This window comes from Rhinolophus sinicus, chromosome 6, assembly GCF_057876585.1.
Source record: "Rhinolophus sinicus isolate RSI-liver-muscle chromosome 6, RSI-T2T, whole genome shotgun sequence".
In the NCBI taxonomy this organism is placed as follows: domain Eukaryota; kingdom Metazoa; phylum Chordata; class Mammalia; order Chiroptera; family Rhinolophidae; genus Rhinolophus; species Rhinolophus sinicus.
The window spans coordinates 916979-943538 of NC_142506.1; the positions used below are offsets into that span (position 1 = coordinate 916979).

Genomic DNA, 26560 nt, shown 5'->3' on the forward strand with positions numbered 1-26560 from the left:
AGTGCTGCCCCCCCTACTGGCCTCAGACACACTGCATCTGACACTGTCTTTAATGGGCAGCTCAGTCACTGGGCTGAGCAGCAAACTGACCTGCAAGTCCTCTGGGCTGGGGGAGGACACCAGAGTGCCCCGGCTCCCAACCAGCTGGAGCCTGCACTGGGGCCCAGGTGTGTGGGGAGCCTGCCCCTCACTGGCTCCCTGGGCACCCAGAGGGTGAGGGTGGCGCAGCTCAGGGCTGGGAGGCTGGGGACAGCCCCCCTGCAGTCTTGTCCCTCTTGGCCTTACGGCCCCAGCCAAGGAGGGGCCTGGGGCTGGCTCGCACAGGCACTGAGGTCCCCCAGCCACACTCCTTCTGGTTCCTCAGAAGCCCCCGCAGGGCTGGCCGGCGGTCCCCCTGCAGTCAGGACAGAGACACATAGGGTCAGCACCCCTGGCCTGGCCCACCTGTGGCCAGCCTGGTGAGTGCAACAGGAAGAGGTGGGTAGTGTGTGGGAGGCATGTCAGGGGTGCCACGCTGGGGTGGGTGAAGGCCGTGGGACAAAGCTCCTGAGGTGGCACCTCTGCCCGGGGCCTTCAGGGGTGTGGGCACACAGAGGCCCACTGAGGGGTGGGCTGGGGCCTCGTCTAGGGCAGGGAGGGGTCACCAGGTGAGGCGGCCCCACGGAGGGCCACAGCATCCTTTCCAAAGCCCTGCAGCATATGGGGAGGTTGGGGCTTGGAGGACCAGGGCCAGGCTGGGACAAGGGAGCTGGGGACCACCCTCCCAGGTCCCCAGGGCTCACTGTGCTGGGTGGCTCAGCGCTGGGCAGCAGCGTCACCACCTGCAGGCTCACGCCCTCGTCACCCACGCCCTTCAGCTGGGCCACCACCTCGGCGTGCTTCCACCACTTACATGGCTGCCCATTCACAGACACGATATAGTCGCCCTCCTGCAGGCCAGCTGCCTGCAGGAAGATGGGGACAGTCTGCAGCTCCTCGCAGACACCCCCACCCCGCCTCTGCCCGTAGTACCATCAAACCCCTGCATGCTAAGCCGCCTGCATTGAGCCAGAGATTTGGCTCTGGGGGCAGGACAGGGGTCCTTACCGCAGCGTGGCCCCCCGGAATGACAGCCGCGATGAGGACCGGTGAGTCTCCCCGCAGTGTGAAGCCAAAGCCACCCTCCCCTCGGGTCACGTGGACGGGCCCTACCAGCCGCCAGCGGTTCTTGGCTGAGAACACAGACAGGGGCCCCTGGGGGCCGTTGGAGGTCAGAGGCGTGGCTGGGCAGTTCTCTTGGAGGAGCCCCTGCCTGTAACACCCCCACCCCAATGTCTGCATTCTGGGACAGAAACCAATGAGGTACGAGGCAGGGTGGGGTCACCATGCTGGGCCTGTCTGGGGTCTCAGCCCGGGCAGTGAAAATGAAGAGCAGAGCCACTCTGGCTCTAAGTGCCCAGGAAGGGGTGCTCACCAGCCGGTGGAAGATATCAGCCACCTTCACCCGGGAGAAGCTGGGTGCCCTGACCTCCAGAGTCCGGTGTGTCTTAGCTGAAAGAGTAAAGGTGAAGGGAGGGCAGGGCTAAACCCCAAGTTCATGGGCCCCCAAGCCTCTCAGCCACAGCAGTCTAGTGATACCTGCCCCTCTTGGACATCCGGAGCCTGGTTGCACCCCCCACCAGAGGGAGGAGCACCAGTGCTGAGGGGCTGGCCTGCAGGTGTCTGTCGCCCAAGGCTGCAGCCCCCCACCCCCACCCCCACGCCAGGGCAGGAGTCAGGTGTGTGGACGGGACACAGGAGCGAGGGGCGTGCAGCGTGGGCTTTCCCGGGCGCCCTCCTCCTCCTCTGAGGTCTCCAGGGCTGTGGAAGGTGATTCATCTGTAACAGCAGCTGCAGGAGCCTCCGTCCACCGCCCTCCCTCTGTCCCAAGGGTCCTGGCTGCTCACGCTGGATGTCGGGGGCCTCGGTAGCCTCGAAGAAGTCGTCCTCGAGATCCAGCTCCGAGTACCTGGTCAGCGAGCACCGCAGCGCCTGGCCCAGCACAGCCTGCAGGAGGTCCACCCTGCGCAGGGCACGGCCCAGGGCATGCAGCCGCAGAGCCTCCTCTTGCCCCAGGATGGCACGCTTCAGGTGGGCCTTGCCTGCATGGGCACAGTCAGCACATGCTGTGTCACACACAGCCCTCCTGGCACTTCTGGGCTGGGCCCCAGCTCCCCCCACCCCCAGATGCAACAAGAAAAGGGCAGGTGAGGGCTTCTGGGTTCATCCTGAGGGTCCACTGGCTGGTCCAGGAGGGCTGCCAGGTGTGGGCAGCTGGGCCAGGGAAAAGCCTCCCACATGTACTCCCACCTGCCCAGAAGGCTGCCCGAGCTGCTGAGGCCCCTGCTCGGCATCACCCACCAGGTAGAGGGCATCCGGGAGGAGGGATGACTACCCGACCTGTCAGCCTTGGGACACCAAGTACGCCCAGGACACGGTGGGGTGGGCTACTCAGCACCCTCCTCCAGCCGCTCACCTAGCTTCCTGCGCTCCTCAAGCTCCTGCGGCAGCATGAGGCCCCGGGGCTCCGATGGGGGCAGGGGCCCGAGGAAGACCTGCTCCAGTGCCAGGAGTTCTGCCTCAGCTGCTGGGGGTCAGAGAGGGCTGTGAGCCCCTCCATACCAGGGCCTCTGCAGGCACACAGGCGCGAGGGGCAGGGCACTCACGGGGGCTGTCGCACAGGGCCACGGCCGCGTGGTAGTGGGCCAGGGAGCGGAAGTGCTTGGCCTTGACGTGCACCAAGGTGGTCCAGGGAAAGGGAACATAGCTGCACACCGGAGGCTGGATCATGGCCTGGTGTACCAGCTCGTACTGGGCCGCCACCTGCCGGCACAAGGGGCAGGACCCTGGGGCCTCCTGAGGGACTCCAAGACAAGCCCAGCCAGGCACTGCCCAGCAGCCTCTGTCCCTCCCCTCCATTCCCCGGGGCCCTGCCCCACACCCCAAGCTGAGCCCAGCTCATGGTCTGTGCCCACAGTTCCTGCTCTGATTGCCGCTGTCCTTGAGGCGGGCCCACAGGGACCAGGACAACAGCTGGTTGTGGAACAATGGAGACAGCCCGGACACTAGCCTCCTTTGCCCCCAGCTCTGCCCCTCGCCTCCAGCCTGGGCCCCTGGCCCAGGCCTTCCTGCCCACTGAGCCACTGCAGCTTGGCCAGGCCCAGATTAGGGGCCCCACTCCTTCCAGGATAGGGCCTCCCTGTCCTCACCTGGGCGGCCTCCTGAGCCAGGTGCAGCTGGGCCAGGCAGTCACGGGGCGCTGTGGGGACTGGAAGCGAGAGGCCCTCGAAGACACACTCCTGAGCCTGGGCGGCCATGAGCTGCTCCAGCATGGACAGTGAGGCGGGGCTCATGTCCGGGCTGGGTGCTCGGGAGAACTTCTGCCTCAGGAGGTTGAAGGCCCCTACAAAAGGTGTGCTCAGGGTGGGCGCGGCAGGGCTGGCCCCACACCCCCAGCACCCCTGTGCCCCAAGGGCCTGCAGGCTTAACGCGTCACGCGGGGAGGCTGTCCTACCCGCCCCCCAGCTCTGGCCCCAGAGAACAGCTAGGACCTGAACAGGCAGACATGCACCCTGCCTGTGGCCATGGGTCTGGGGTCTGGGCTGCCCTTACCAGCAGCCCTCTGGAAGGACTCCGCAGCGCGGCTGGTGCCTGTGGGGCAGCCACGGTCCTGGCGTGCCCCGATCTGGGTGTGGAGGGCTCCGATGTTGAAGAGCACACTGCCCTTCTCGAAGGCTAGCGCCCGCTGCTGGGCTGGGACCCCTGTGAGCGAGTCATACCTGCAGGGTTGGGTTGGGCTGGGTGGGGTTCCATGGCAACAAGCCAGAGTCTCAGACATGGGGTGTGGGCAGGGGAGGCCACTGCCCCCGGGAGGATGGCGGGGCCCAGGAAACCCTGTTCGCCCAGACCCCTACCACTGGAAAAGCAGCCCCAGGCTCCGGGCAGGGGTGACGAAGCGTGCGTCCAGGAGGCAGAGCTGGTTGTAGTATGCCGTGAGCAGCTCCAGACCCGACTCACTCCGGCTGGGGGTCCGCACGGCCTGTAGGACAGCAGCAGCTGGGCCCACTCCACAGCACACGCACCACCCTGGGAACCTCTCAGACATCACAGCCCCATGGGAGCACCCCAAGGTCTAGAGTGGACAGGGTCACACTGGGGCACGTTTGCCCTCTCTGGGCTGTCATGAGCCATGCGTGCCACCCCAGGGCACTGTGAAGGGTACAAGGGAGGGACAGCACTGAGGTGAGAGGTCCAGGCAGGGTCTCTGGGGAGGGGACAGGCATGGAGCAGCCATTCCCAAAGGGCCAGCAGCACCTCGCATGCAGAGCCACCTGTGCCTGGCTGTGCTGCCTTAAGGTGGGACTCCTGCAGTGTGACCGTCTACACTGAGCTCCATTTTTCTGCTACCGACTGAGCCTCATCTGTGAAATGGGTGTGGCCAGACTCCTGGTTGGGGCCGGGCGGCCTCCAGGGCGGGGCAGGGTGGGGTCCACCCACCTGCCGCAGGTTTGTCAGCTCCCTGATTTCCGTCTCATAGGAGGCGCCGTCCTCTCCAAAGTGTCCAGAGATCAGTTCCTGATGGGGGAACAGGAGAGGGCAGGTCCTGGCCCTGCAGAGGGACTGATGCGGGTCCCACCTCTGGCCCTGGGAACCCATGCCCACCACCCCAGATGTGGGCCCAGAGACTCCGAGCTGTTTCTAATCGAATTCCCTTACGCATTAGCCCCACGTGGCAGGTGCGGTGTGCCACTTGCCAGGCGAGGACACTGAGGCACCTCTCCACCGGGCCTGCTGGGCAGTAGCAAGCCACCACTCCCCCACCACAGCTTGGCTCCTGAGCACCCACAGAGACCCTGGGAGCCAGCAGGTTTTCACAACATAGGCTGTGACTTGAGGGGGCAGCCTCCAGCTAACGGGACCCTCAGAGTGAGAGTGAGGGGACCCTGTGGCCATCTCGGGGCTTTAGCAGGGTGCCTAGCTCTGCCACACCCATCCCAGGGTGGGCTCTTCTCTAAAGCCCACCCAGTCAGAATCTCCCACAGGCTGGGGAGGCTGAGGTCCCCACGTCAGACCCTTTCTCCCTCTGGGCCTCAGTTTTCTCATCTGTTCAATAAGATGGCTAGACCAGGAGGCCTCCAAGATCCCCCCAGACCCCAGGGCAAGGCCAGGTCCTTGAGGCCCCGGGGCTCACAGGCCAGCACTTACCTTCAGGGCTGTGGACCAATCCAGCTCCTTGGTCTCCTTCAGCCCCAGGGGAATCATGGGGACAGTGGTACCTTCCCTAGAACCAGAAGCATTGAGTCCAGGCTCTAAGGCTGGCCCCTGCTGTCCCCAACGGCATGGAGTCCACCCCCTACTGTGCCTGCTACACAGGACACAGTTCTGAGACACCCTCGCACACCCACGTGTGTCTCCTGCACACACACCTATCAGGCGTGTCCGTGTCCACGCTGCAGTTGAGTTCCTCCAATTCCTCCTTCAGCAGCTGCAGGCTGGAGTTGACGTAGCTCAACTCCAGGGCCACCGTCTCCCTGACCCTGGCATTGCTGGTGGCTCTGGGGAGGCCAGGCTGAGGTGAAGCTCTAGCCCTGCAGGTGGGCCACATGCCCCTGGGCACACCCCAGCCATGCCCAGCCCCAGGGGCCAGCAGTGGGGTCCAGGGCCCACCAGAGGGGACCTAGCCCTTCTCCTGAGTCCCTGAAGTTCATGTAGATTCCCACCCATGTGTGCATATCCTGATCCTCGCCCAGGGCACATCCATCAGACCCAGGACTTCCAGGGCGCAGGCTGTGCCCTCTGCCACCTCTCCCTCCACAGGACTCAGGCTGTGGCCTCCGCAGACACTCCACACCAACTTCCCTGGATGGGTGGGGCCAGACCCTCGTGGCCTGCATCTGAGTGCAGGGCAGAGGGGCCATGGGTCCCTAGGAAGGCCAGGCTGGGGACAGGGATGAGGTGGACAGGGAAGCCGGGCTGCTAAGGAAAACGAGGGGCCCTTGGGTCCAGCAGAGCCTCATCCTGGAGCCTCGGCTGGCTGTGCTCACTGGCTGTGGCTCCAGCCATCGCCCATACAGCGGGCTCAGGGAGGCACGTGTGAAGGTCGGAGCACACGCACAGCTCACGTGCCCTTGGTCTGGAGGACAGACACCGGTCACCTGCTTCAGCTCAACCTAAGCAGTGCTGCCGCTAAGCAGCCCCCGCTGGTCACCACAGGCAGAGCAGAGGCCCCCGCATTGCACGCTGTCATGAACAACCCCCCCCCAGCACTGCTCCAGTCCAGCTGGCCGTGAGTGGACCACAGCCAGTAAGGTCCACCAGCTGGGGGCCTGGGTTGTCTGTGAAGGCCTTGGCTGAGAGCCCCACACCCCAGTGGGAGCCTGCACTGGCCACGGTTACCTGCTCATGTGTCCCTCTCCAGACTGGACCACGAGAGCAGGCCCCACGTGGGTCACTGCCCTGCCCCATTACCCAGGGTGGGCCTGGCTCTCAGAGGGTCCCAGGCAGCCAGCGCTCACCTATAGAGGTTCTCAGCCCCCGTCCGCATCCGTAGCTCCTTGTTGATCTGCTGATGGATCCGCGCCCTGCGGCTCTGAAGGCGGCCGCACGGTGTTTGCGCCGCCAGGGTGTCACAGCCCTGTGGAGAGGCCGCAGGTCACAAGCCGGGCCACCCCTGGCAGCAGCAGCTCTGAAGCTGGCCCAGGGTACTCTTGCCCATGGGGACCACCTGGCTGGGGTGCATGAGCACAGAGCCTGGGCACAGTGGGTGATACCAGGAAGGAGTGCAGTGGTGCATCGTCCGGCCAGGAGGTACATGGCAGGTGAGGGACATGCTGGGACTGGGGCGCCAGGAGGAAGCTGGACGGGTTTTGTGGGGCCCAGAGGCAGTGTGATGGGTGCCTGGGCAGGTGGCAGCCAACTGCTTGCCACACATCCTTCTGCACTTTGGAATTTTGCTCTGGAGCCCCCAGGACTGATTCACCCACACAATTCTTCTAGCACAGTTATCCCTGGATGGGGGTGGGGGAGAGGGTGCGACCAGGGGCCTGCAAGGTGCTGGAGGCTGGCTCTCCGGCCCACCCCTCCCTGCAGCACTTGGCCCACACTGACCCTGGACTGGGCTCTGTCCCAGCTGGCTGCTGACTCGTGGGGACCCTTTGGCAAAGGCCCAAACCACAGGCCTGGGGTCCCTCAGCTCACAGGCAGCAGGCCAGGCCTCCTGGCTGCCCACTGACCACCTCAGCAGTGGCTCCTCACCGCACACGGGCAATCACTCCAGCCTGCCCACAGTTTGGAGCCCCAGGTTAAAGCAGCAATATGTGTGCTCCTGGCTGTGGTGACGCTGCAGATGGCGTGACTGACCAGAGGCTCTGGCCAGGGAGGGTGAGAGGCTTCTGCAGTGGCCAGTGAGGGAGTGGGAGTGGGAAAGGCTTTCAGGGCCTCAGTGGGACCGGCCGGTACATCCCCTCTTAGCCATTTAGGGACTTCCTGTCTGAGTCAGTCACCAGCCCACAAGTCAGGAAGTTCTCAGAATGCACCTCTCCTCATCAATGTCCCCACGTGCGGTCACCTGGCCCTGCACAGAGTGGGGATGGGGACACAGTGCCTCACGGGACGCTGCCCCAATGGCACGGATGGGAGGAAGGTTTTATTCACGCAGAACCGACCTTGGGCTCCTTGCAGTGCTTCCCGTCTTCCACACATGAGGAGCCGGCTGCTTTGCCTTGGTATGCCCCCCCCCCCCCGCCCCGGTCACACAGGGCAGTTTCAGACCCTCTGGGGGCTCTAGCTTGTCCCAGCCCTTGCAGGGGACTCCCTAAAAGGCTTCAGAGCCCTGGCTGCTGGCACACGGCAACCTTAGATTACAGCCCCACTTCTCCTCCAGACTCCAGAGTTCTCAGGAGAGGTCGAGCAGGGAAGACTTCTTATGGAGGGAGGCCCTCTTCTGGGACGTGAGGACAGGAGGCCGCCAAGTGGTCCTTAGGTAACTGGGGAGAGGGGACTTGTCCCCACTGAACAATGGGACTCCCTGCTGTGGGACCCTGGCAGGCCCTCACCTGTAGGTAGTAGGGGGCTGGTCGCAGGGTGGCACCAGGAGGGAATGAGACAAAACACAACTCTCCTCCCTCCACTCTGCTGGCTCAGGGTCTGTCTTCCTGCTGGCCTGGGCCTCTTCTCGGAGGCGCCCCCCCATGGTCACTCTGTGCAGGAGGGGATGAGCCGAGGACTTGGGCAGTCTCCCCTCCAGGCCTGAGAATCTGAGGAGGGAGGGGCAGGCCACAGCCAAAGTCACATCCCTCTCTTTCCAAAGGTCTGACTGTAAACCTGCAGCAGGTTCCCAGGTTCTGGGTGAGCAGCCATGGCCGTCTGCCTGGGTGGGAGGGTCCTGTGCTGGGCAGAGGCCACCGGCTCCACAGCACTGTCCTCGCCAACATGGTTCATTCGGTTTCCGGTGTGAGTACTCCTGGAGATGTGTCAGGAGTGGGGAGAGCAGCAGCCTCCCAGCTGGGTCCACTCTGCTCGGCAGCAGTCCTCATGGCCTCTTGACCCCAACGCTCCATTTAGGAGGCCAGGCCAGCTGGAGTGACCTGGGTGGGGAGGTGTGGGAGCGAGCAACGCGAGCCTGATCTTCAGGGCTGGGTGAAAGCCCTGCTCACACCTGCTGTCCCCACTGGGTGAGGCTGGGCCCGTGGTGAGGGCATCTCCCAGCAGGGAGGGGCACAGAGGCCAGGTAATCACATTTGCTGGTGGCACAACTTCCCCCATCCGGAAACCCAGCCTGGGTGGGAAGGGGTGGAGAACAGAAAGGCAACCCCCCACACCCTCACTGCTGCGGCTCTGGATGCCTGGAAGCCCGAGGCCAACGGCCCCCAGCAGCCCAGGAGGAAACGGCATGGGCGGCGGCCAGACTGGGAAAGTGGGGAGATGGTTATGCTAGCACGGGCCAGGAACAAACAAGGGCCCCACACCCTCCCCAGGCTCCCCTGGCTTCTGTTGGCTCCCAGGGAGAGGCCCCCATGCTTGGCCGGCCAGCTTCCTCCTCTCAGAGCCCTCGGCTCTGCCTGCCAACGCCCACCAGCCTGAGGGACCCCTCCTCTTCCCTCCCACAATCTCACCTGAACACAGAGGAACTAGATGGCCCTGGAAGGTGCACCCCCCCACCCCACCTTTACCACTCTGCCAAACACTGCTGCCAGGATACAAGGGCTACAACCACACCCGTGCTAGATGGACCACAGATCGGGCCACTCATCCAAGTGACACCACCCTGCCCTCTCTGATAGTCACTTGGGCACTGCTGGTTCCCGGCCACTTTCAGGCAGATCCCACTCCCAGAGCCTCTTCCAAGTGGGCCGGGCTGCTCTTCAGTGGGCACTCACCTGGTGCTAGTAAGCCCTCATTGGACACCAGGGTCAGGTGGGCGCCCACTGGACACCCACTCTCATTACTGTTGGGGCAGAGACACATCACCCACACTGGTCCACAGGGGCCTTGGACCAGGCGTGGCTTTCATGGGAATGGCTAACCAACTGGTCCTGCCCTGACTCTCAGCATTATAGCCAGGATAGGGGCCAGCCTCACTCCAGCCCAGTGGCAGGGGTCAGATTAGACTTTCCAGGTGGCAGAAACCACCTGGGCAACAGAACAGAGAAACGTGTGAGGGTGTGCAGTGTCACTCAGGGATGGGCAGGGCTGGGGTCCATGCCCCACCCCCCAGCTCCCAGCCCAGGGTCACTTTGTCATCACACAAATCAGGACCACGGCTGGAAACAGTGTCTTCCCCCTTCCCAGGGTGGTAGCTGGGCAGAGAGCCTGAAAGTGCCCACTGCAACATCTTGTGTGAGCAGTCTCCCAAACATTCTGCCCAAACCAACACGTGCTCTCTCCAAAGGCTGCCTGCAGGCCTGGCCGCCCTGCAAGGAAGCAAGTTCACAGAGGGCAGGCAACAGGCCTCCTCTCTCTCCAGTGCGACCACTGACCACAGTGTCCCCCACATACTGCCTGCAGCACCTGGCATCTCCTGGGGGTGAGCATGGAGAAGCCTTCCCTTCCAGGGGTCTGGTCAGGATCACGTGGCCAGTAACCTGGAGCCCATGTCCCAGCTGACACCCCCCTACTCCTCCTTGGAGGCCTAGGCCCCAGACACAAAAGCTGAACAGAGCAGCTGGGTCCACTGTGCAGTCTGACACAGGAGAGAGAAGGGGGACAAAGCACCATTGCAGTGCAGGTGCTACCTCTGCTTGGTGGCATCAGACTGAATACCTTTGGGGGCATGGATGCCCAAAGCCTGGCATGAACACTGAGGCACCTCGAGGTGATCCCCCAGGGGACACAGGGCTTCTGGGCTGCAGAGGGAGGCAGGCAGAGCACCCCCTTTCCCAGACAACAGACTCTTAAGGTCTCGACCCCCAACACCCTTCCAGAGCTTCCCCAGTACTCCTGGAAATGGTCCTTGGTCCATAGTCAGCGCCCAGGGTTAGGGACTTTACAAGGGGGTAAAGGTGTGGGTAAGTGAGAAGCGACAAACTCTCCTGTTGTGAAATCCTCCAGCCATTTCCTGTACCTCAGAGACTTCAATCGCCTGCAGCTCAAAGTTTCACCAAATACAGAGCTGAGTGCCCAGGGCAAAGTTGCAGAGCCCTGGGGAGAGGGAGGGAAAAGCTAGAAAAGGAGGAAGGCCAGGCGCAGGAACATACTCGAGGGCCCCGGCTGTCACAGACCAGAGCCCAACACGTGCTTAGAAGGGACCCCAGAGCGTCGAGAAAACTGTGAGCTGGACTTGCGCTCCCCCCATTCCTGGGCCGCACAGGAGGGGCCTGCAGCCTCTTGAAGGCAAGTGACCCTGAACCGTCAAGAGAGGAGCTAGCGCACGCAGGCAACGCGGGCTCTGGCCCTCGACCGGGCCTCAGTTTCCCCAGTGGTACGCCCAGTTGCCTCTTGAAACCTGCGAGGTGTGGGAGGGGACCCCCGGGAGTCTGGCATTGCGTTCGGACGGGAGAAGCAACGCTGGCTCCGCAGCCCCGTGCCCGCAGGCTCCGGGAGCCCGGGCCCCGCAGGCGCGCCCACCTTGCGGACGCTGCCGGCCGCCTGCAGCTGTGTGCTGTCCTCATCAGCGCCCGGCCCGTCCCGCCTGTCCTCGGGGATCATCGCCGCCCGCCTCTCGGGCCGCGCCCGCCTGGAAGCCGAGGCCCGCGCAGGTCCCTCCCAGGCGCCGAGCAGGGTCCCGCACTGTCCTCTGCTCCCGGTGGCGCGCCAGGTTGGCCGGAGGGGCGTTGCGCCCCGCGCTGAGCGTGCGAAACTCGCCGCTGCCCAGTCGGCGGCAGCGGTGACTCCGACGGACAGCAGCCTCAGCTAACCAGAGAGCGAGGGAGGCGGCTCTGAGTGTCCAGGCCGCGCCCACCCGCCCGCGGAGTCCTGGGGGAATGCGGTCACCCCTGGCAACCGCCTGGCCCGACGCGGAGCGGCAGGCGCGGGGAGTGTATTGCGCGTGCGCCGGAGGCCGCTCTGTGTTCGCTAAAGCCAGGGAAAAGCGAAAAAACAACGCGAAACGCGAAACTCCCAAACAGTGCCAAGTCCAGAGCGCCTTGGCGCGCCTCCTCGCGCAGTGCAGACTCCACGTTTGCTGCCGTGAAGTTCTGTTCCATCCCCCCGCAACAGGGACCCTCCAAGGGGCTCGTCCAAAAATGTTCACAGTGGGGTTTTTAACGGTTTTGTTAGAGCGATCATTGGTGCGAGTTGTTGAACAATGCCCGCTGTTTTCTCTCGGCTCGGAGAACCAGGCTCCTGCCTGGCCCCACTCCCGGTGCTGTCTGCACGGTTCGTCGTCCTGCCCCCAGAACCCGCCTCCAGAACCTGTTTCCAGAATCATCTTACTTCCACAACCTACTTCTAGAACCGACCTGCCTCCAGGACCAGTCTGCCTGCAGAACTGGCCTGTTTCCAGAACCTGCGGAGCTCCCTGCACGGTTGCCTCCATCCTGGACCTTTCCTAACTTCTGTTTCTGGTGACTCTGGAACCCACTCAGATTTCATGTGGGTCTCACCTCACCTAGAACACACCTTTTGTAGGGGCAGGCACACCAGAGCATAAGCAGTAATCGAAGCTCATCTTTGATCAAATTCCCCTAAAGTTCCAGCCCATCCTAACCATCCCCCCACTGTCCATCCGCCGGTCACTGCCGTGTTTTGGTGCTGAGCCGGGTCCGGTTCTCCCCCCACCCGCACACCTGATCTGCCTTTCCCCAGAGCTAAATCCTGTAAGCTAAGCTCCTTGGCCTGCCCTGACCATCTGCAACAACAATAAAGTAGTACAGTTGTTAGCTCAGGAAAAATAAAAAGCTGTACAGGAAATAAAAAGTAATCACAGAATAGTTCCTGACTTAACTGTGTATTTCTTTTGTATTGCCATAATAATGCGATCAAGAGGTTCTGGCATCTTGAATCCAGGACAATCAGAACATGATTCTATTAGGAGGAGGGGAGAGGTGAGGGGGAGGAAGACAGGAGTGGAGGGTGAAAGATGCTGAACCTTCATCCTCCTAAAGCTAAGTCAACAGATGAGGCCTAAATTAGAAAATAAAATTCCATAAGCAGAAGCATGTTATTCAGAATTGTGGAATTCAATACCAAGTCATCAAGTCAGAGTAATTAAAGGGGCTGCCCCAGGGGGACAGGAGGGCCCTGGGAGGGAGGGGGGGGGCCCTGGGAGGACAGGGCCCCCCCCCAGGAGGACAGCGGGGGCCCTGGGGGGAGGCAGTTGTTCTGCTAAACAGGTCTGGTGAGACCATGCACCTTTAACAGCAATGCGATCCCAATACTTGCTTTTTAAAATTATTTCCCCCCCAAAGCTTGTTTTTTAAAGAGGGGATGTATAGAAATTGATCACAAAACATCCAAAAAGAAAACATAACCCTTTGGAAGTGAAAAGGTTTCTCAATAAGGTTCAAATTACAAGAAAGTTAAAAAGACAAATAGCACATTACCTAAAAATCTAGAAAGTAGATAACATTATATAAAATATGTGGAATAAACCAAAGGAAATTCTGTAAACTCAGGTGAGTTTGTTGCTAAATAGATATAAAATAATTAACTAAATCAAAAGAAAGTAGTAGGAGGAAATTACTAAAGATTAAAAGCTAACATCAGTCACTTAGCAAAAAAAGCTGAGTGTTTGGGCGGAAAAAAGGTTGATAAATCCGTTGAGAGGCCCAGTAGAGAAAAAAGAGATTGTATCAGCTAGGATCCTCCTCTGCCTGCATGAGATTGGGGTGCAGTAGCTTAGCCAGGTTAGTGACATGTTTATTGTTCCCCCCCGACCTCCATTCAGAAGTGGACGGTGGAGGCTGGGGTGTGGCCACAGGGATATCCACACCCAGCTGGCCATGTGACTTCAGCCTCACAATGGAGCTGGGGTTATTCCTCCTCTGGGTGTGTTGTGTTCCAGGGAGGAAAAGAGGAAAGATGCATTGAGGTGGAAAGCAAAAAAACGCTCCCAGATGCCCGCAGAACTTTGTCCTGGGGCCATGTGTCGCTGCAGGGGAGGCAGGAATGTTGCTCCAGCTGGCACATTGCTTTCTCCAACAGTCTGGGGTGTGCCCATCAGAAGGAGAATGGGTTTGGGTCGGCCACGAGCAGTGGCTGCCTCAGAGCGAAAACACAGTACACCACATTGCAACAGGAAAGAGCAAGAACTAAGCCCCCGGGAGTTTTGTGAACTGGGAGAGAACATTATGAAAGTTAACTGGAAGGCCTAGAGAAAACGGAGGATTCTGTACTGAAACATAAATGATCAAAGTTGGCCCAAGGAAAGGGAGAGAAAACAAGACCAGACCAATAACCACAGAATAAACTGCCGAAAGGGCAATGGACTTGCAGTCAGGCCGCAAATCCTTTCTGCCGAGAACGGGGGCGAAAGGGACAGCAGTGTTCCTGACCTAAAATGCCAATGTAATGAGGAGAGGCCACACTCCCTTCACTGTGGATGGACTTCACCCACGCACAGGTGGCAGACCCTGTTGGTGTCAGGGCCTGTCCACTTGCCCCGCCCCTGTGAAGTCACCACTCCAGGGAGGGACAGCCGGTCTCAGCCCCAGAAAGTGTAGGCCAATGGTGCATAACCAGAGTGAGATGGAACCATGTGGGGGGCCCTGTGTGTCACAGGCTGGGACGCAAAATGGCCTGCGGTGCCAGGGCCACCTGCACAGTCACGGACCGGCCCCGAATGCCAGAAGGTCACAGCCACCCATAGAGTCTTGTTGGTCCCGGTCCCTTTGCCAACAACCAATCTATACCCATGGGGTTAGGATGCAGCTTCAGCCAACTGGGCAAGAGGGCAGTCTTCAGGGGGCTCCCGGGCAAGTAGTGCAGGAGGAGACCATGTCCCCCCTGCTCGGACGTTGTCATGACTGGGCGAGGCCCCACGGACTGCACAGCCATTTCGCCTGTGACTGTGGGGGAAGCAAAAGACAAACTGAGGGTGGCAGGGAATGCTGGCTCTGCTCCCTGACTTCTGTTTGGTGAAATAACAAATCTTTCTATCTCAGCCACTTGGAGTTGGGCTTTGTGATATTTGAAGCCCACGTGTCCCACGTGAAGATGTCTCCTCGCCAGAATCGGGGGAAGGCCGACCTGACCACAGTGGGACACGTTGTGTAAGTGTCAGGTAGTCAGACCTTTGAAAGGGTGATGGCATGCAGTGCGGACGAGGACACAGGAAAGCAGGCCGTCCACGGTGTGAAGACATAAGCCTTTTAGGAAAGTCATCTGGAAGAAACCATTCAAATCTAAAATATACATGCCCTCAGCTTCAGGGAACCTGCTTTTAGAAATCAAGCCTTCTGAAGTAAACATTCAGAATAACACAAAACAAAACAAAATAAAAACTGGGATACAACTTCAATATCCCCTACAGAGGTCTAGACAATTCTATAATGGCCTTTCCGTGCTTTGGGTTATAATGAGGTTATTTTAGAACTAGAGCTTCATGCAATGGTCTAAAATGAAGTCCATGTGATATTGTGAAGTGAATGAAACAAACTGCAGAATAACATGTACATAAAAAAAGTCCCATGTTGGTCTTTAAAAAAGAAAGGCAAGGAAGAAAACCCCAAATGTACCTGTTTGTGTGATTCCCAGAAGTGCAAGTCGGCTGGCTCGCTACACCGGCGGTCACGTCTGGCTTCCTCTGGCCCATGGGTGGGGGTTAGGGGGTGGCTGCCTTTTTCTTTACACACTGCTGTACTACTGGACTCGTCTCAGCAAAAGTGCACTCCTGCGCTTTGAAGTTAAAAAAAAACATAGAGGGAAAGTGAGAGGATGGGAAGTGAGTCAATGCAGGCAAATTTTGGTGGGAAAAGGCGGACAAAAGGGACAGTAGCTGGAGGAGGACGGAGGTCAGCAGAGGGACTTTCCACAGACAGGAGGTGGAAGTGCTGCGGCTCCGCCTGACACCTCACTGATTGGTGTTTTGCGATGGCCAGATAGTCCCTCAATGGGAGCGTGCACGTCCAGATTCTCAAGTTGGGAGGAAACTCGGGCTGCTTTCTGAGTCTCAGAGGAAGACTGGCTGTCCCCAGACTCACTGACTTGCCCAAGACCCAGTGGCTGTGCAGTAAGAGCGCCTGTACACACACTAGCTCTCTCCTGGCAGGGACCACCCATGGGAAGTGCCACCAGTGAACCCAAAATGCCACCAGGAGGAGGGGGTCTAGATAGAGAAATATGGAGAAAGCAGCTGACTCTAGAAATTTCCCAGCAGGTCTGCATTCTGCCACTTTGATGAAGCAGGAGCTGAAGAATTTGGGTTTGGGGTCTTTGGGTTCAATCCGAAATGTCAGATGAGTGGATGGAAAGTGGTGGCGCTTTCCTTCTGGCTCCAAGTCTCAATTAGGTGCAGGGCCGATTGTTTACATTCGCAGTTTTTCAGAACAAGGGCCAAAGAGGCAGGCTTCCTAGGCCCGGGATGGGTAAGCCAGAGAATGTCATCATGCCTGGGTTTGCTCACTGCTATGGCATGCTAAGCATCTGGAGTTCTGGCAGGCACCTCTACTTAGAGGGTACACGATATAAATGGAAAAGTAAATAACTGTAAGGCACGAGGGGAACATGATATACCACTGCGTGTAAGCCGCGTGTCTGTGACGGATGGAGTAACAGGCAGCCCAGGACTACAGGAAGCCTTAATCAATGGTGGTAATAGCTGGTGATGCATCAGCCGTGGGACTGTCACCGAGGGATGCTGGAGAGGAATCAACAGAACAACGTGAGAAATGAATTGTTTGTAAATACAATCAACAATTCTGTGTTCGTGAGAAAGCCATTCATCATTTGGAAACCACCTTTGGTAAAAGACGCACCTGGCTTCCTGGTGAGACGGGGCCATCAATCCCCCCTAAGTCACCAGGCGGCTCAGGGCTGTCGAAGACCCCAGAGAACAGACACACACATTTATTCTTATTTGAAGGCAAGTCGACAGTCGGGGCGGGGGGAGAGCCACTGAAAGCATGGGCTGGCAGTGGGCACAATAGAAAAAGCCACTTGAGAATGGAGAGAACTCCTTAAAGCCCCCTCTGTCTGGGCACCTTGCCCAGGGGCCCTGGTGGGAGGGCCTGGGAGGACCTTGAGTGCCCCTCACACTCTGACAGCTTCCCAGGCTGTGCTCTCACCCTCGCAAACAGGAAGGCCCTGAGTGTGCACATGGGGAGGGAGAAGCCCCTCTCCGAGCAAGGAAGGTGCCTGCCAGCTGGCTTCTGGGGAAATGGCATTTTTGGGGATGAAGTCCAAGGATGGGGGGGCGGGGACGACCAATTATTGCCCTTGTAAATTGACAAAGTGGCCTGGCTGCATGGGCATTTTCCTGGCCACTTTGGGGACCTGGTTTCATTTGTTCTTAGAGCATGAGGCAAGGATGCCAGCCTTGGTATCAGTGGCTCCATGGGCTGGGCTGGTCACGGGCAGACACGGGCCTCCCCACAACCCTCTGCAAGGATCCTACTGCTGAAGGGACCACCCTGGGATGGGGGGCAGTCCAGGGCGCTGTGGAGGGGCAGCCTGCTGAGGGGAAATCCAGGCAAGTCTCACCCATGTGTGAGCTCTGTACCTGCTGCAGCCGGGGCTGTCTCAGGGGGGGTGTGGACAAAAGGCTGCTTTGACGGGGATCAAAAGTGAACCGGAGGAAAGGAAGTGGACCCGTGTCTGGGGAGTTCTATTCTAGGGGGAGCCAAGAACTGGTAGGACGCCTGGTCGTGGGGTCAGGGGAGGCCTGGGAGGGCTGGCCGGCCTTCAACAGAGGTAGGAACAGTCACAGAGGCAGAGGGGTGGGGACACTGGCAGGCACGTGTGGAATTGGGAGGGTGCAGACACTCCCTGTGGACTGTTTCTGTGTTGGTGACGTAGGAAGCAAGGCCCCCACTGAGCGTGGGCCTTGGAGGGGGTGCTGGAGACCGCAGGAGGGGTGGAAAAAGATGGGCTAAGGGCTGGGGTAGGGCTTTCTGGTGGGCGGGTCCCGGCTGGTGTGTGGCTGCTCACAGGGTGGAGGGCGAGAGGACTCCTCGGGTAAGGATTGTGCCTCCCTGAGAGCTTGTGACATGTACAAGGAAAAAACTTAATTCCAGGGACCCTTCTTCATTTGTGACCTAATCCAGAAAGATTCCGATTCTGGATGGAGGCACCTCTGCTGTCACTACTGAATACCTTGTTGTCAGACAGTTTGGGATGTAATTTATAAAGTAGTTTTGACACTTGCCCAGCCAGTCAACTGCCAAGGCTCTTACTCCAACTCTGGGGCCACCTACACATAGCTACCCTCGAAAATATATATCATCAGAAAATATGCATCATTTATTTACCAAGCAAAAAAGGGGGTATTATTCAGTGGAACCAAAGCTTCCTTCTCCCTGAAAACCCGTTTCTATTTTCCACGTATGACTAATTTTTAATCTCAGTGACTGAGCGGTAATGCCATTGTCACTGGTGCTGACAATGGGGTTTTTTAAGAAGCATATGATAGATGTTGCCTTCATGGTGTCCTTTTTTGGTTATTTTTCCTGTAGCGTTCTGAATAAAATGAGTTCAGTCTCCGCGAGGCTCTAGCAAATCCAGGCGCAATTGTAGATTAGGTGCCATCTCTATGCAAAGCTTCCGCAGCACACACTCTGAGGCCATTACACGAGAGAAAGCTCTGTCTGGCCATTATTTACCAAAGCCAGGAAACAGCTATTTACCTAACGTCCATTTGTTAAGAAGGCAGGGAAATAGCATCTTTAATAACCTCAAACAAAGGCACTAAACTTATAACACAACCAAATTGTAAAGTGAGGGAGCATGTGTGTACTTGCTTCCTCTGTTTTCCCTGAGTGTATGTGTTTAGGTGGATTTCCTGTCCTGTAATGGGGCACTAGGGTCACAAGACAGCCCACTGAAGCGGCCATGCAAATACGGCCATCTTGTTTCCCGCCCCCCCATCCTCAGCTGGCCATCCTCACGGCCATCTCCTACTGGACAGAGGTACCAAGTTCCCCACAGGCCTCCCTGCCCCTCAAGCCATCCTGCCCACTGAGGCCCAGTTGTTTCTTTCAAGTGCAGTGGAAGCATGCTGTCATCTTACGTGACTGATGGTGCCTCCCCAGTGTCTGCAATGATCACATCCATGCCCCGCCGGCCCTTCCCCACCTCCACCACGTACGCACGCACACACTCAGCCCAATGCTCTCAGCGCTCTGCCCACATCTTCTTGGCACTGGCTGCTCCCATACAGCCCAATTCCTCCTACAGGCACCTGCCTCCAACCTCCCCAGGTGGCTTCTCTCAGTGCCTAGGGTTTGCTGGGAAGAGTCCCAGGGAATTGATGGTCCCAAAGCAGCCCCAGGCAATGACTGACAGGAGCCCAGATCGCACTCACTCAGGAGGTGTGTTCTCTGTTCCCAGAGGCTTCAAGAGGGGGTGAGCCCACCCCTCAAACCAGCTCTTCAACACACCTGGGACTGGCCTCTTTCGCTTTCCTGTGTCACTTCCCTACTCCCCTACCTGTGCTTCCTGGGCCCACCACCCACATAAAGTATTTGTATGAAGGGTCCGCTTCTGAGGCAAACAGCCTCAGACACTTGCACACATGGACCCACCCACAACTCTGTCCCGGCCATTTGCAGCCATTCGCTGTGCCCTGTGAGCCTGGAGTCCTCCAGTCTGCACCCTGGCTAACATCTACCCAACTTTCCAGACTCAGCTTGAGTGTCACCTCTCCCCACTGTCTCCCCAGACCCAGGCGACACCGATGTGCGGCCAGCACACCCGTAAGTGTGTAGGCTGTTCCCCTCCTGCTCCCACTGAAGAACACGCCATGTTTGCCTCGCACCCCAGCACCCGAACCAGCGCCCAGCCTTCAGTTTGCATGAAAACAGTCGCATACGCAACGTACCAATGTATGGGTACTTGCCAGGCGGCTGGTGGGACCCGCAACAGCCCACATGGAACAACTACGTGAGCTTTTCTCAAACATTACCCGTTTAGTGTTCAAAACAGCAAAAAGCATGTCGCTGTCCCCATTTCTTCAGGACCCAGAGGCCTAGTGAGCTCCAGCAAGGGCGCCGGAGGGCCCGAGACCAGGAGGCGGGGCTCGGGCTTGGCCCCTCCCCGGAAGGCCCCCTGCGCCTCCCCCCCCCCCGACGGACCAGCGACCGGGCGGCCCTGCAGAGGCGCTCGGCCCCCCCCAGCTGCCAACCACTTGCCTCATCACCCGTCACCTGGCAGGGAGCCTGTGGTCAGGCCTGCGGAAACGGCCGGAGGGAGTGTCCGCACCCCAGTCCCCCGCCTCCTGTAACCCGCCCTCCCCACCTCTCGTCTCAGGTGTGCTCACCGCCGCACATGCGCCGTCCCGCCGCCTTGCCTGCTGCCCACGCGGCAGAATCCAGGTGCTGCACGTGGCGGCGGCGGGGCACAGTCTCCGCGTTGGTGCGGTGGCTTAATGGGTCCCAGGGTCACTCGAAGGGCTTCAGAGGAGGTGGGACGCCGCCTGAGCGCGCAGGGCCAGTGCGGGGGCGGGTGAGGCCCGAATGGGGCTCTGGCCTTCCCTTCGGTGGCCACGGCCGTACCCTCGGCGACCCCCTTCCTCTCAGCGTCCCCAGTCGCACTCTTGGTGACTCCGCTGCCCCCCCCCCCCCCCGTGTCCCATTCCCCTTCGTGCCCGTCCTCCCTTGTCCCCCCATTGTCCGCATGATTTCCCGTGGCCCCCTGGGGGCGCCTCTCCCGCGCACAGCCATGCTTTGGACGCGTCCCCCCCCCCAAAGTATTCCTGCCCTGGACCCCGAATCTCCAGCTCCCCACGAACCCAAGGGACGGTTTCCCGTCGTGGCGCTGCCGTCTCATTTCCTGAGTTCTCATCTGCCTTCCTCCTCCTGTCGCCTTGCACGTGGTGTTCATCGTGTGAGACCTCCAGTGTACAGCTTTTCTGTTCTTTCTTCGTTTGGTCTGACGCATCTAAAGCCACGGTACTCACACCTGGCAAACCGGCTGTTCAGTGCAGGCTATGCCTGCAGTCAGAAGACTTAATTGTGATATTTAATGATGACATAAAAAACCCGGGAAAATAAATGCTCAGGACTTGTTAACTGAAACTTTTCCTAGGGAAACTAATTTTACATAGTACGTGGTCAGGAATGAATGTCGTCTATTGGCTGTCAGAACCAATAGCGACCTCTCAAACTGTTCTCTTGTTGCTTAGCTGTTGCTGTGTTTTAGAGGTGGACTCGGCCACGACCGGCCATAGACTATCCCTGCCACGTGGACCCAGGCTCACCTTGAGAACTGATCTGTCCTCTCTAATGCATCATAGCACTGTGCTTGTGTGTTTTTTAATTATTGATGTTTTTCAGTTAGTTGATGTTCAGTATTATTTTATAATAGTTTCAGATGTACAGCATAGTGTTTACACATTTATATACACCCTGTGTGTTTTCTTGCATTTGGGGCTACACAGTTACGGATAAAGACGAGCTGATAGGAGATGGTCAAGAGTCCGGTTTGCAGCAGTTCTCGGTGAAGGAAAAGGTTACCCTCATGAGATAACAGACCACTTTGGGGAAGAAGTGGCCTTTGCTGGGTGGATTCTGATGTTTGTCAACAGGCCCGTTCAGCTCCTGTAACAGTCCAGTCTAACTGACCCCATCCCTACACTAGTGGGAAGTGGATGGGAGCTGCCCGTGTGTGGACACGGCACAGGTGGTGAGGAAGGAGTCTGGTTTCAGGTTGGGGGAGGAGACGGAGGAGGTGATCTTATCACTTCTGTGCAGTTTGTGTTTCTTCCTGTCAAAGACATCATTTTGGGGTTGGCTTTGCATTTCCTCCCTTCGGAGTCACATTAAAATATCTTTTTGATTAAAGGAAGAGAGAGAATACTGAGCAGATGAAGCTGGAAAACTCGAAGAAACAGAAAGTGGAGGAGCCAAACCAAAAAACTCAGGGAAGATGTGAGGAAGACCAGGTTTGAATCTTTTACGTGCTGTTGTTTCATTTTTAGACTCAGTCTTCAGTATGTTCCATTCTTCCTTTTTTCCACCCGTAAGCCTTTCTTAGTTTCCACGTCATTTTGATAAACTTTAAAACATATACTTTGTGTTTATGTAAAGTACGCTTACTTCAAATTTCCGAAGGTGTGCTGCCTTCCGCGATCTGCGTGGGGACAGGGGTGGGTTTGGCCATTCGCTACTCAGAGTGCTTGACGCAGCCCTGCCACCCCCTTGCTGAGCTCTAGTGGAACGGGCAGCCACGGGCTGGGGATGTGACGGTGGCCTGGACCTGATCCGCTCACATGCTGAGTGTCACGTTTGGTGTCCCCAGGGTCCACATGCAGGACGCGGAGGTGTGTTTTTCTTAGTGTCTGGCCATTTACTGTGACCCGGGAACGCACTCAGCATGTGAACTCTGGTATCTCCTGACTTGGAGCAGCTCTTGAAATGAGACTTAAGTACGCTCTCCACATAGAAACTCCGGTCGGGATAACCTCGTTACCAGGTAAGGGTTGTTCCCTCCCTTTCCTCTGTGGAGGAGGTGAAGTGGAATGGTGAGAAGTGGGTGAGCCCTGTGGAAGGGCGAGTGACACCACCTTTGTCCTCAGAGTCAGGCCTTTGCAGTGGAATTGGGACCTGCCCTCCCTGTTTTGATCCGGTCTTGGCTTTCCTGCAGCGGATGTTACGAATCCAAACTATAGAATGAGTGGTAATGTGAGCTGCTGTCTGACGGGCAGGTCAATCTCGCACATTGTGCTCAGCCTGAGATGTGAGGCTGATTCCTGAGGACTGGCCTTCCCTCAGCTGCCTTTTTGTGGTCTGATTTTATTTTGAATGATCTTGTCAGAAATCATTGTAAACTTGGGTCACAATCAACATAACCACAATTTTTTCAAAGAATAAAAAATAGTGCAGAAGGCATCAGGCATACAGTTGTTGCTGACCTTTCTTTACCCCTCCTATCTGTTTTCTCCTGCTTTGTGTATCAGATGATAGTGTAAACAGCTCCTTTGTCCAGCAGAACAAAGAGAAAACCTGATGGGGAAAAACCGCAGCAGCTTTTGCTTTTGAAAAATTTGGTGCTGTAAATGAATCCAGGATTTGCGTCTCATTCACTGTGAACGGGATCAAGGTTTCAGAGTCAGCTGTTTGAGCTGTGCTGTTGTGAGTAGTGATTTCCATTGTTGACGGAAGCGACCGGTCTGGCCTGCAGCCCATCTGAGTACTTCACGTCCTGTCCCCTGGTTTCCATGCGTGTTTGGGTGTCAGCGAGGTGGCCCGTTTGCTCCTGCTCTGGCTGATCACGGCTGGTCTTCCGTCAGCTGGGTCTTATTTCTGGATGTGGTTTTCACTCTGATTACTGTAAATGTTACTTTTGAAGATCGTGTTTCTAAATTGCTGAATCCTGGGCAGCCATATGGCAGTCCCTCTGCCTGTGCTCCCAGGCCTCCTGTGGGCAGGAGACGTGCCACACACAGGCACCTCTGCAGCTCCCACTAGCTCGTCTGAGCTTACACTGAGCTGCGCGCGTCCACAATCTACTCTTAGGCTTGCCATCATATTTCTCAAGCATTTTCAAAAGAGAAAGAAGTTTGTTAAAAAGCTTGGAGATGTTTACAAGGTTGTTTTGAATCTTTCCCCATTTTTAGGATGGCAGGCTGCCTAAGTGAGCAGATTTACACATTTACACATGAACTTGTGTTTCAGTTCTGCACTGACTGTCGCCACACTTGACTGACAATTTACATCTGTGTAAACGTTTAGGTTGCAAATTATTTTCACTTGCAATTTTCAAAGCATTGTTGCATTGTCTTCTAACCTGTGATTCTGTCGAGAATGCCCAGGGACATGCGTCCCTAAACCCAGGGTGACAGTTATCTGAGCACCTCTGGCCGCTGATGACCTGCATGTTGCCACAGCCTCCATGCAGGTTCTTCCTCCATTACTCACGGAGGGAGGGTCTGGGTAGGCGCTTTTGTTCTGCGATTCATCTCAGTTCTAGGGAAAATAAAATGATTCTGACAAGTGCATTCCTACCAGCCCCCGGCCCCAGAACCGCTGTTGGCCTTAATCTTTCTGTCTTACCATCCACTTCCCCATCTTTTCATTCCTTGAAAAATATTTTCTCCACTTTACCTCTCAACCCTCTTACTGTTTCATTTGGCTGCCATGTTTCATTTCTAAGATTTTTTTTCTTTTGAATTGTTCCTATGAAAACACTCTCGTTCATGGATACGGTTCCTTTTTAATCTTGGCGGTGATTGATTATCATTCCGTTCACCTTTCTACATGACCCGCAGTCTCTGGTTCGAGTTTGTAAGAAAACTCTTTTATTCTGTGGTTTGATTTCTCACTTGCATATGAGAAACGTCCTCAGATGCCTGCTTCTGTCTGGCTCTCCACCTGCACAGCAGTGGATGGTAACGAGCTGCACAGCCGAGGCTCGTGACCGGGCAGGCAAGGTCGGTGTGTCAGCCTTTGCCTGTGCTCTGAGGTGCCTCACCTCTCCCGTGAGGGCCCTCCACCGACCTGCTCTGTCCTGAGGTTGAGTGTTTGACAGCACACTGGCTTGTCACCGTGGCAGGGCCTGAGATGACTCTTCCCCCCGGGGGCTCGGGCCTCTGCGTGGTTCCGAGTTAAGTCCTCCGCACTCACCACTATTGGTGTCTGTCTGTCGGCTCCACTGCACCATGTTCAGACTCATATTAACACTACTCTCCCATCTGGTATCTGAGCCTGTCATTGTGAGAGCACTCTCCTTTCTGCAGTAAAAACATCAAGTGTTCTTTTATTGAAAGTCCCTTAATGAAAAACTATCTCTTTACATTTATCCATAAATGTCTGTTTTCTGCCTTCTCTAGAAAAGCCATTTTGCCGGGCACCCAGTTCCGTTGACAGGTACTCATATACGTCCTACCTCCTGGGCCTGCAAAGTTACGTTTCTAGTTAGAGAAGAGCCTGGCTGGGCCACTGCGGCCTTGTGAGTGCAGAGCCTGCTCTAGTCGGAGAAATGGACCGAGGCCGCAGGCGCAGCAAGCCCTGTGTGAGCTGCTCCACCTGAGAAGACCTGCACAGCAGTCAGCTGGGCATCCAACGTTTGCAGCTGTCCACCCAGCTTACAAGTTGAAGGTGACGACCTGGGTCCTGAGGACGGCTGTACCTTAAGGGTCCTCTCTTTGGACTGGTTCTTACTGGCCCGACTAGGGGGAGGCTGAGCCAGGCTAACACGGGGTGTGGACACCCACCTTCCCCGATGGGGCTGACTGTGTCTCCCTGCTTGTCCTGCCCTGCACCTGTCCTCAGCCCTACAGGAAATAGAGCCCTCACCCCGTGGAGCAGAGGGACCTGTGGGCCGTGGGAGCCAGTTGCCAATCAAATCGGACTCTGCAGAGTCATGGGTGGCAGTCCCTGCAGGGTCTCACTACACTTGCTCTCCTTCCTCCTGGGAACTCCTGTCAGGCCCAGGCCAAACCTTATCCTAGTTTACAAGTCAACCCTTGGTATTTCCATCTCGTCTGCATGGTAGTCTGGATTTCTTCAGCTGTGTCATCTGCTTAACCTAGCCCATTGAGTTCTATTTCAGAATTATATTCGTTTCTAAACATTTTCCTTCAAAAACCCTGCCTATCCACGCCTGACAGCCCACTGCTTTCCCGTCACCACGATTCGTCCTTACACACGCCATCCAGAACCGTTCTCCTGCCTGCATTACCTGGCTGTTTCAGTATCTGTGGTTCTTTATGGTTTGTACCTGTCTACTGTGCTTGTCGACCCTCATTCCAGGAGCCTCACGTCCTGTGTGCACAGTGACCTCTGTGAGCTCACTGCTTGACCTCACAAACAGGAACACTACAGGCTCTGAGAGTGACTGCTGTGGCTTCTCCTGGTACGTGGGAAGCATCGTGGACCTGGCACCCTCCGGCCTGTCTGAGGGGCTTGGCTTGGCATGGAGGCCCCAGGCTGCTTCCCACATCACCACTGGCCCACAAGTCAGCAGCCCAATAGCAGTGGTGCCACTGAGTCCACTGTGAGGGGTGTGCCCTCCACGCTGGGCAACTGTGTGGCCGCCCATCTTAACCAGGCCAACCAGAGCCCTAGACTGTGCTGCTGCTTTGGAAGCCCCAGGCAGCCAGAGGACCCCAAATAATTCAGCAGCTCAGCTAGAGCAAACAGTTGTCATGAAGTGGCGCCAAGCTACAGCCTGGCCAGGGCAGCTCTGGAGCACGTGGCTGGACCCAGGACTCATGGGCAGGTGACCACTCAGGTCTGGCGTAGTCATTGAGAAACTCTGTGCGTTGTAGCACAGTGTTATGATCTGCGCCAGGACGTTTCCCCAGCAGACACCTCCCTGTCTGGCAGATGCCATTTATACCGACCCATCCCTGCCACCTGATGTGACGTCTAATCACGAGCAGTGAGCTCACTCAGACCACGCTGCCCCTTGCACCTGCCCTCTTCCCTCTCCAGCTACAAGCTGCGTGCTCCCGTGACGAGCACGTTTCTTACCTTGCACCCCCAGTGCCCCGCCTCATCCGTATGCTGCCGACTCAATCTTTTGAAGAGCCAGTTCAGGAATCACCTCCCTGGGGGCACCCCCCCCCCCATTGTCTTCCCTTGCCCCCGCTGTCCGGCTTGTCACTCCCGTGTCATTTGTTACTGCACTTGGATTGGGTGTCCCAGTGACTGCTCGGCCGCCCCCTCTAACCTGCAAAGTCCTTGAGTGCAGACATCAAGCTGGCTGCTTTCCCTGAACTGGCGTCGAACCTCGACAGGAAACCCCTGTGCTAGGAAACCCTGGTGACGATGCAGACCCTCGACGCCCTCTCCTGCGCTGCCTGTGTACACGGCAGGCTCTGAAACGGCGTGTGCACAAGTGAACTGTGCTGTCCCTCCTCTGCTCACCTTCTACACTCCCCACGCGTGTCATTTACTTACTGTTATGGGCTGCATGTTTGGCACCAGGCCTGTGCTGGAGAATTCTGGCTACAAGCTCCTGTGTTGATGGGGAGACACAAACACCCAGCTTGATATGGGGTAGAAAGTGA

At 57.5% G+C, this 26560-nt stretch overlaps 1 protein-coding gene and 1 long non-coding RNA gene across 8 annotated transcripts; one reads left to right on the forward strand and one right to left on the reverse strand.

Annotated features, from left to right (window-relative positions):
* Positions 1 to 32: 32 nt before the first annotated feature.
* Positions 33 to 16252, reverse strand: RHPN1 (rhophilin Rho GTPase binding protein 1). 5 transcript variants are annotated; one of them, XM_074316686.2, is made up of 16 exons: positions 16129 to 16252; positions 15132 to 15291; positions 6534 to 6652; positions 5445 to 5573; positions 5224 to 5299; positions 4516 to 4593; positions 3933 to 4057; positions 3631 to 3797; positions 3228 to 3421; positions 2685 to 2841; positions 2495 to 2605; positions 1926 to 2120; positions 1454 to 1530; positions 1087 to 1233; positions 783 to 944; positions 33 to 394 (listed from the first exon to the last, which is right to left on the reverse strand). In XM_074316686.2, the coding sequence occupies exons 3-16, from the start codon at positions 6560 to 6562 to the stop codon at positions 230 to 232; spliced, it is 1812 nt and encodes a 603-aa protein (XP_074172787.1). In that variant the 5' UTR covers positions 6563 to 6652; positions 15132 to 15291; positions 16129 to 16252; the 3' UTR covers positions 33 to 229. The 5 variants fall into 5 exon arrangements, with proteins under 5 accessions (XP_074172787.1, XP_019567854.2, XP_019567856.2 ...); XM_019712295.3 differs by lacking the exons at positions 15132 to 15291; positions 16129 to 16252 and adding an exon at positions 11083 to 11382; XM_019712297.3 differs by lacking the exons at positions 15132 to 15291; positions 16129 to 16252 and adding an exon at positions 11083 to 11375 and having other exon boundaries at positions 2495 to 2602.
* On the forward strand, positions 16159 to 26555 carry LOC141567863 (uncharacterized). 3 transcript variants are annotated; one of them, XR_016021626.1, is made up of 4 exons: positions 16159 to 16276; positions 21391 to 21490; positions 21847 to 22020; positions 22505 to 26555. It is a non-coding gene; the product is annotated as an uncharacterized LOC141567863 (long non-coding RNA). The 3 variants fall into 3 exon arrangements; XR_016021625.1 differs by lacking the exon at positions 16159 to 16276 and having other exon boundaries at positions 20314 to 21490; positions 22505 to 22679; positions 24377 to 26555; XR_012490787.2 differs by lacking the exon at positions 16159 to 16276 and having other exon boundaries at positions 20314 to 21490.
* Positions 26556 to 26560: the final 5 nt, after the last annotated feature.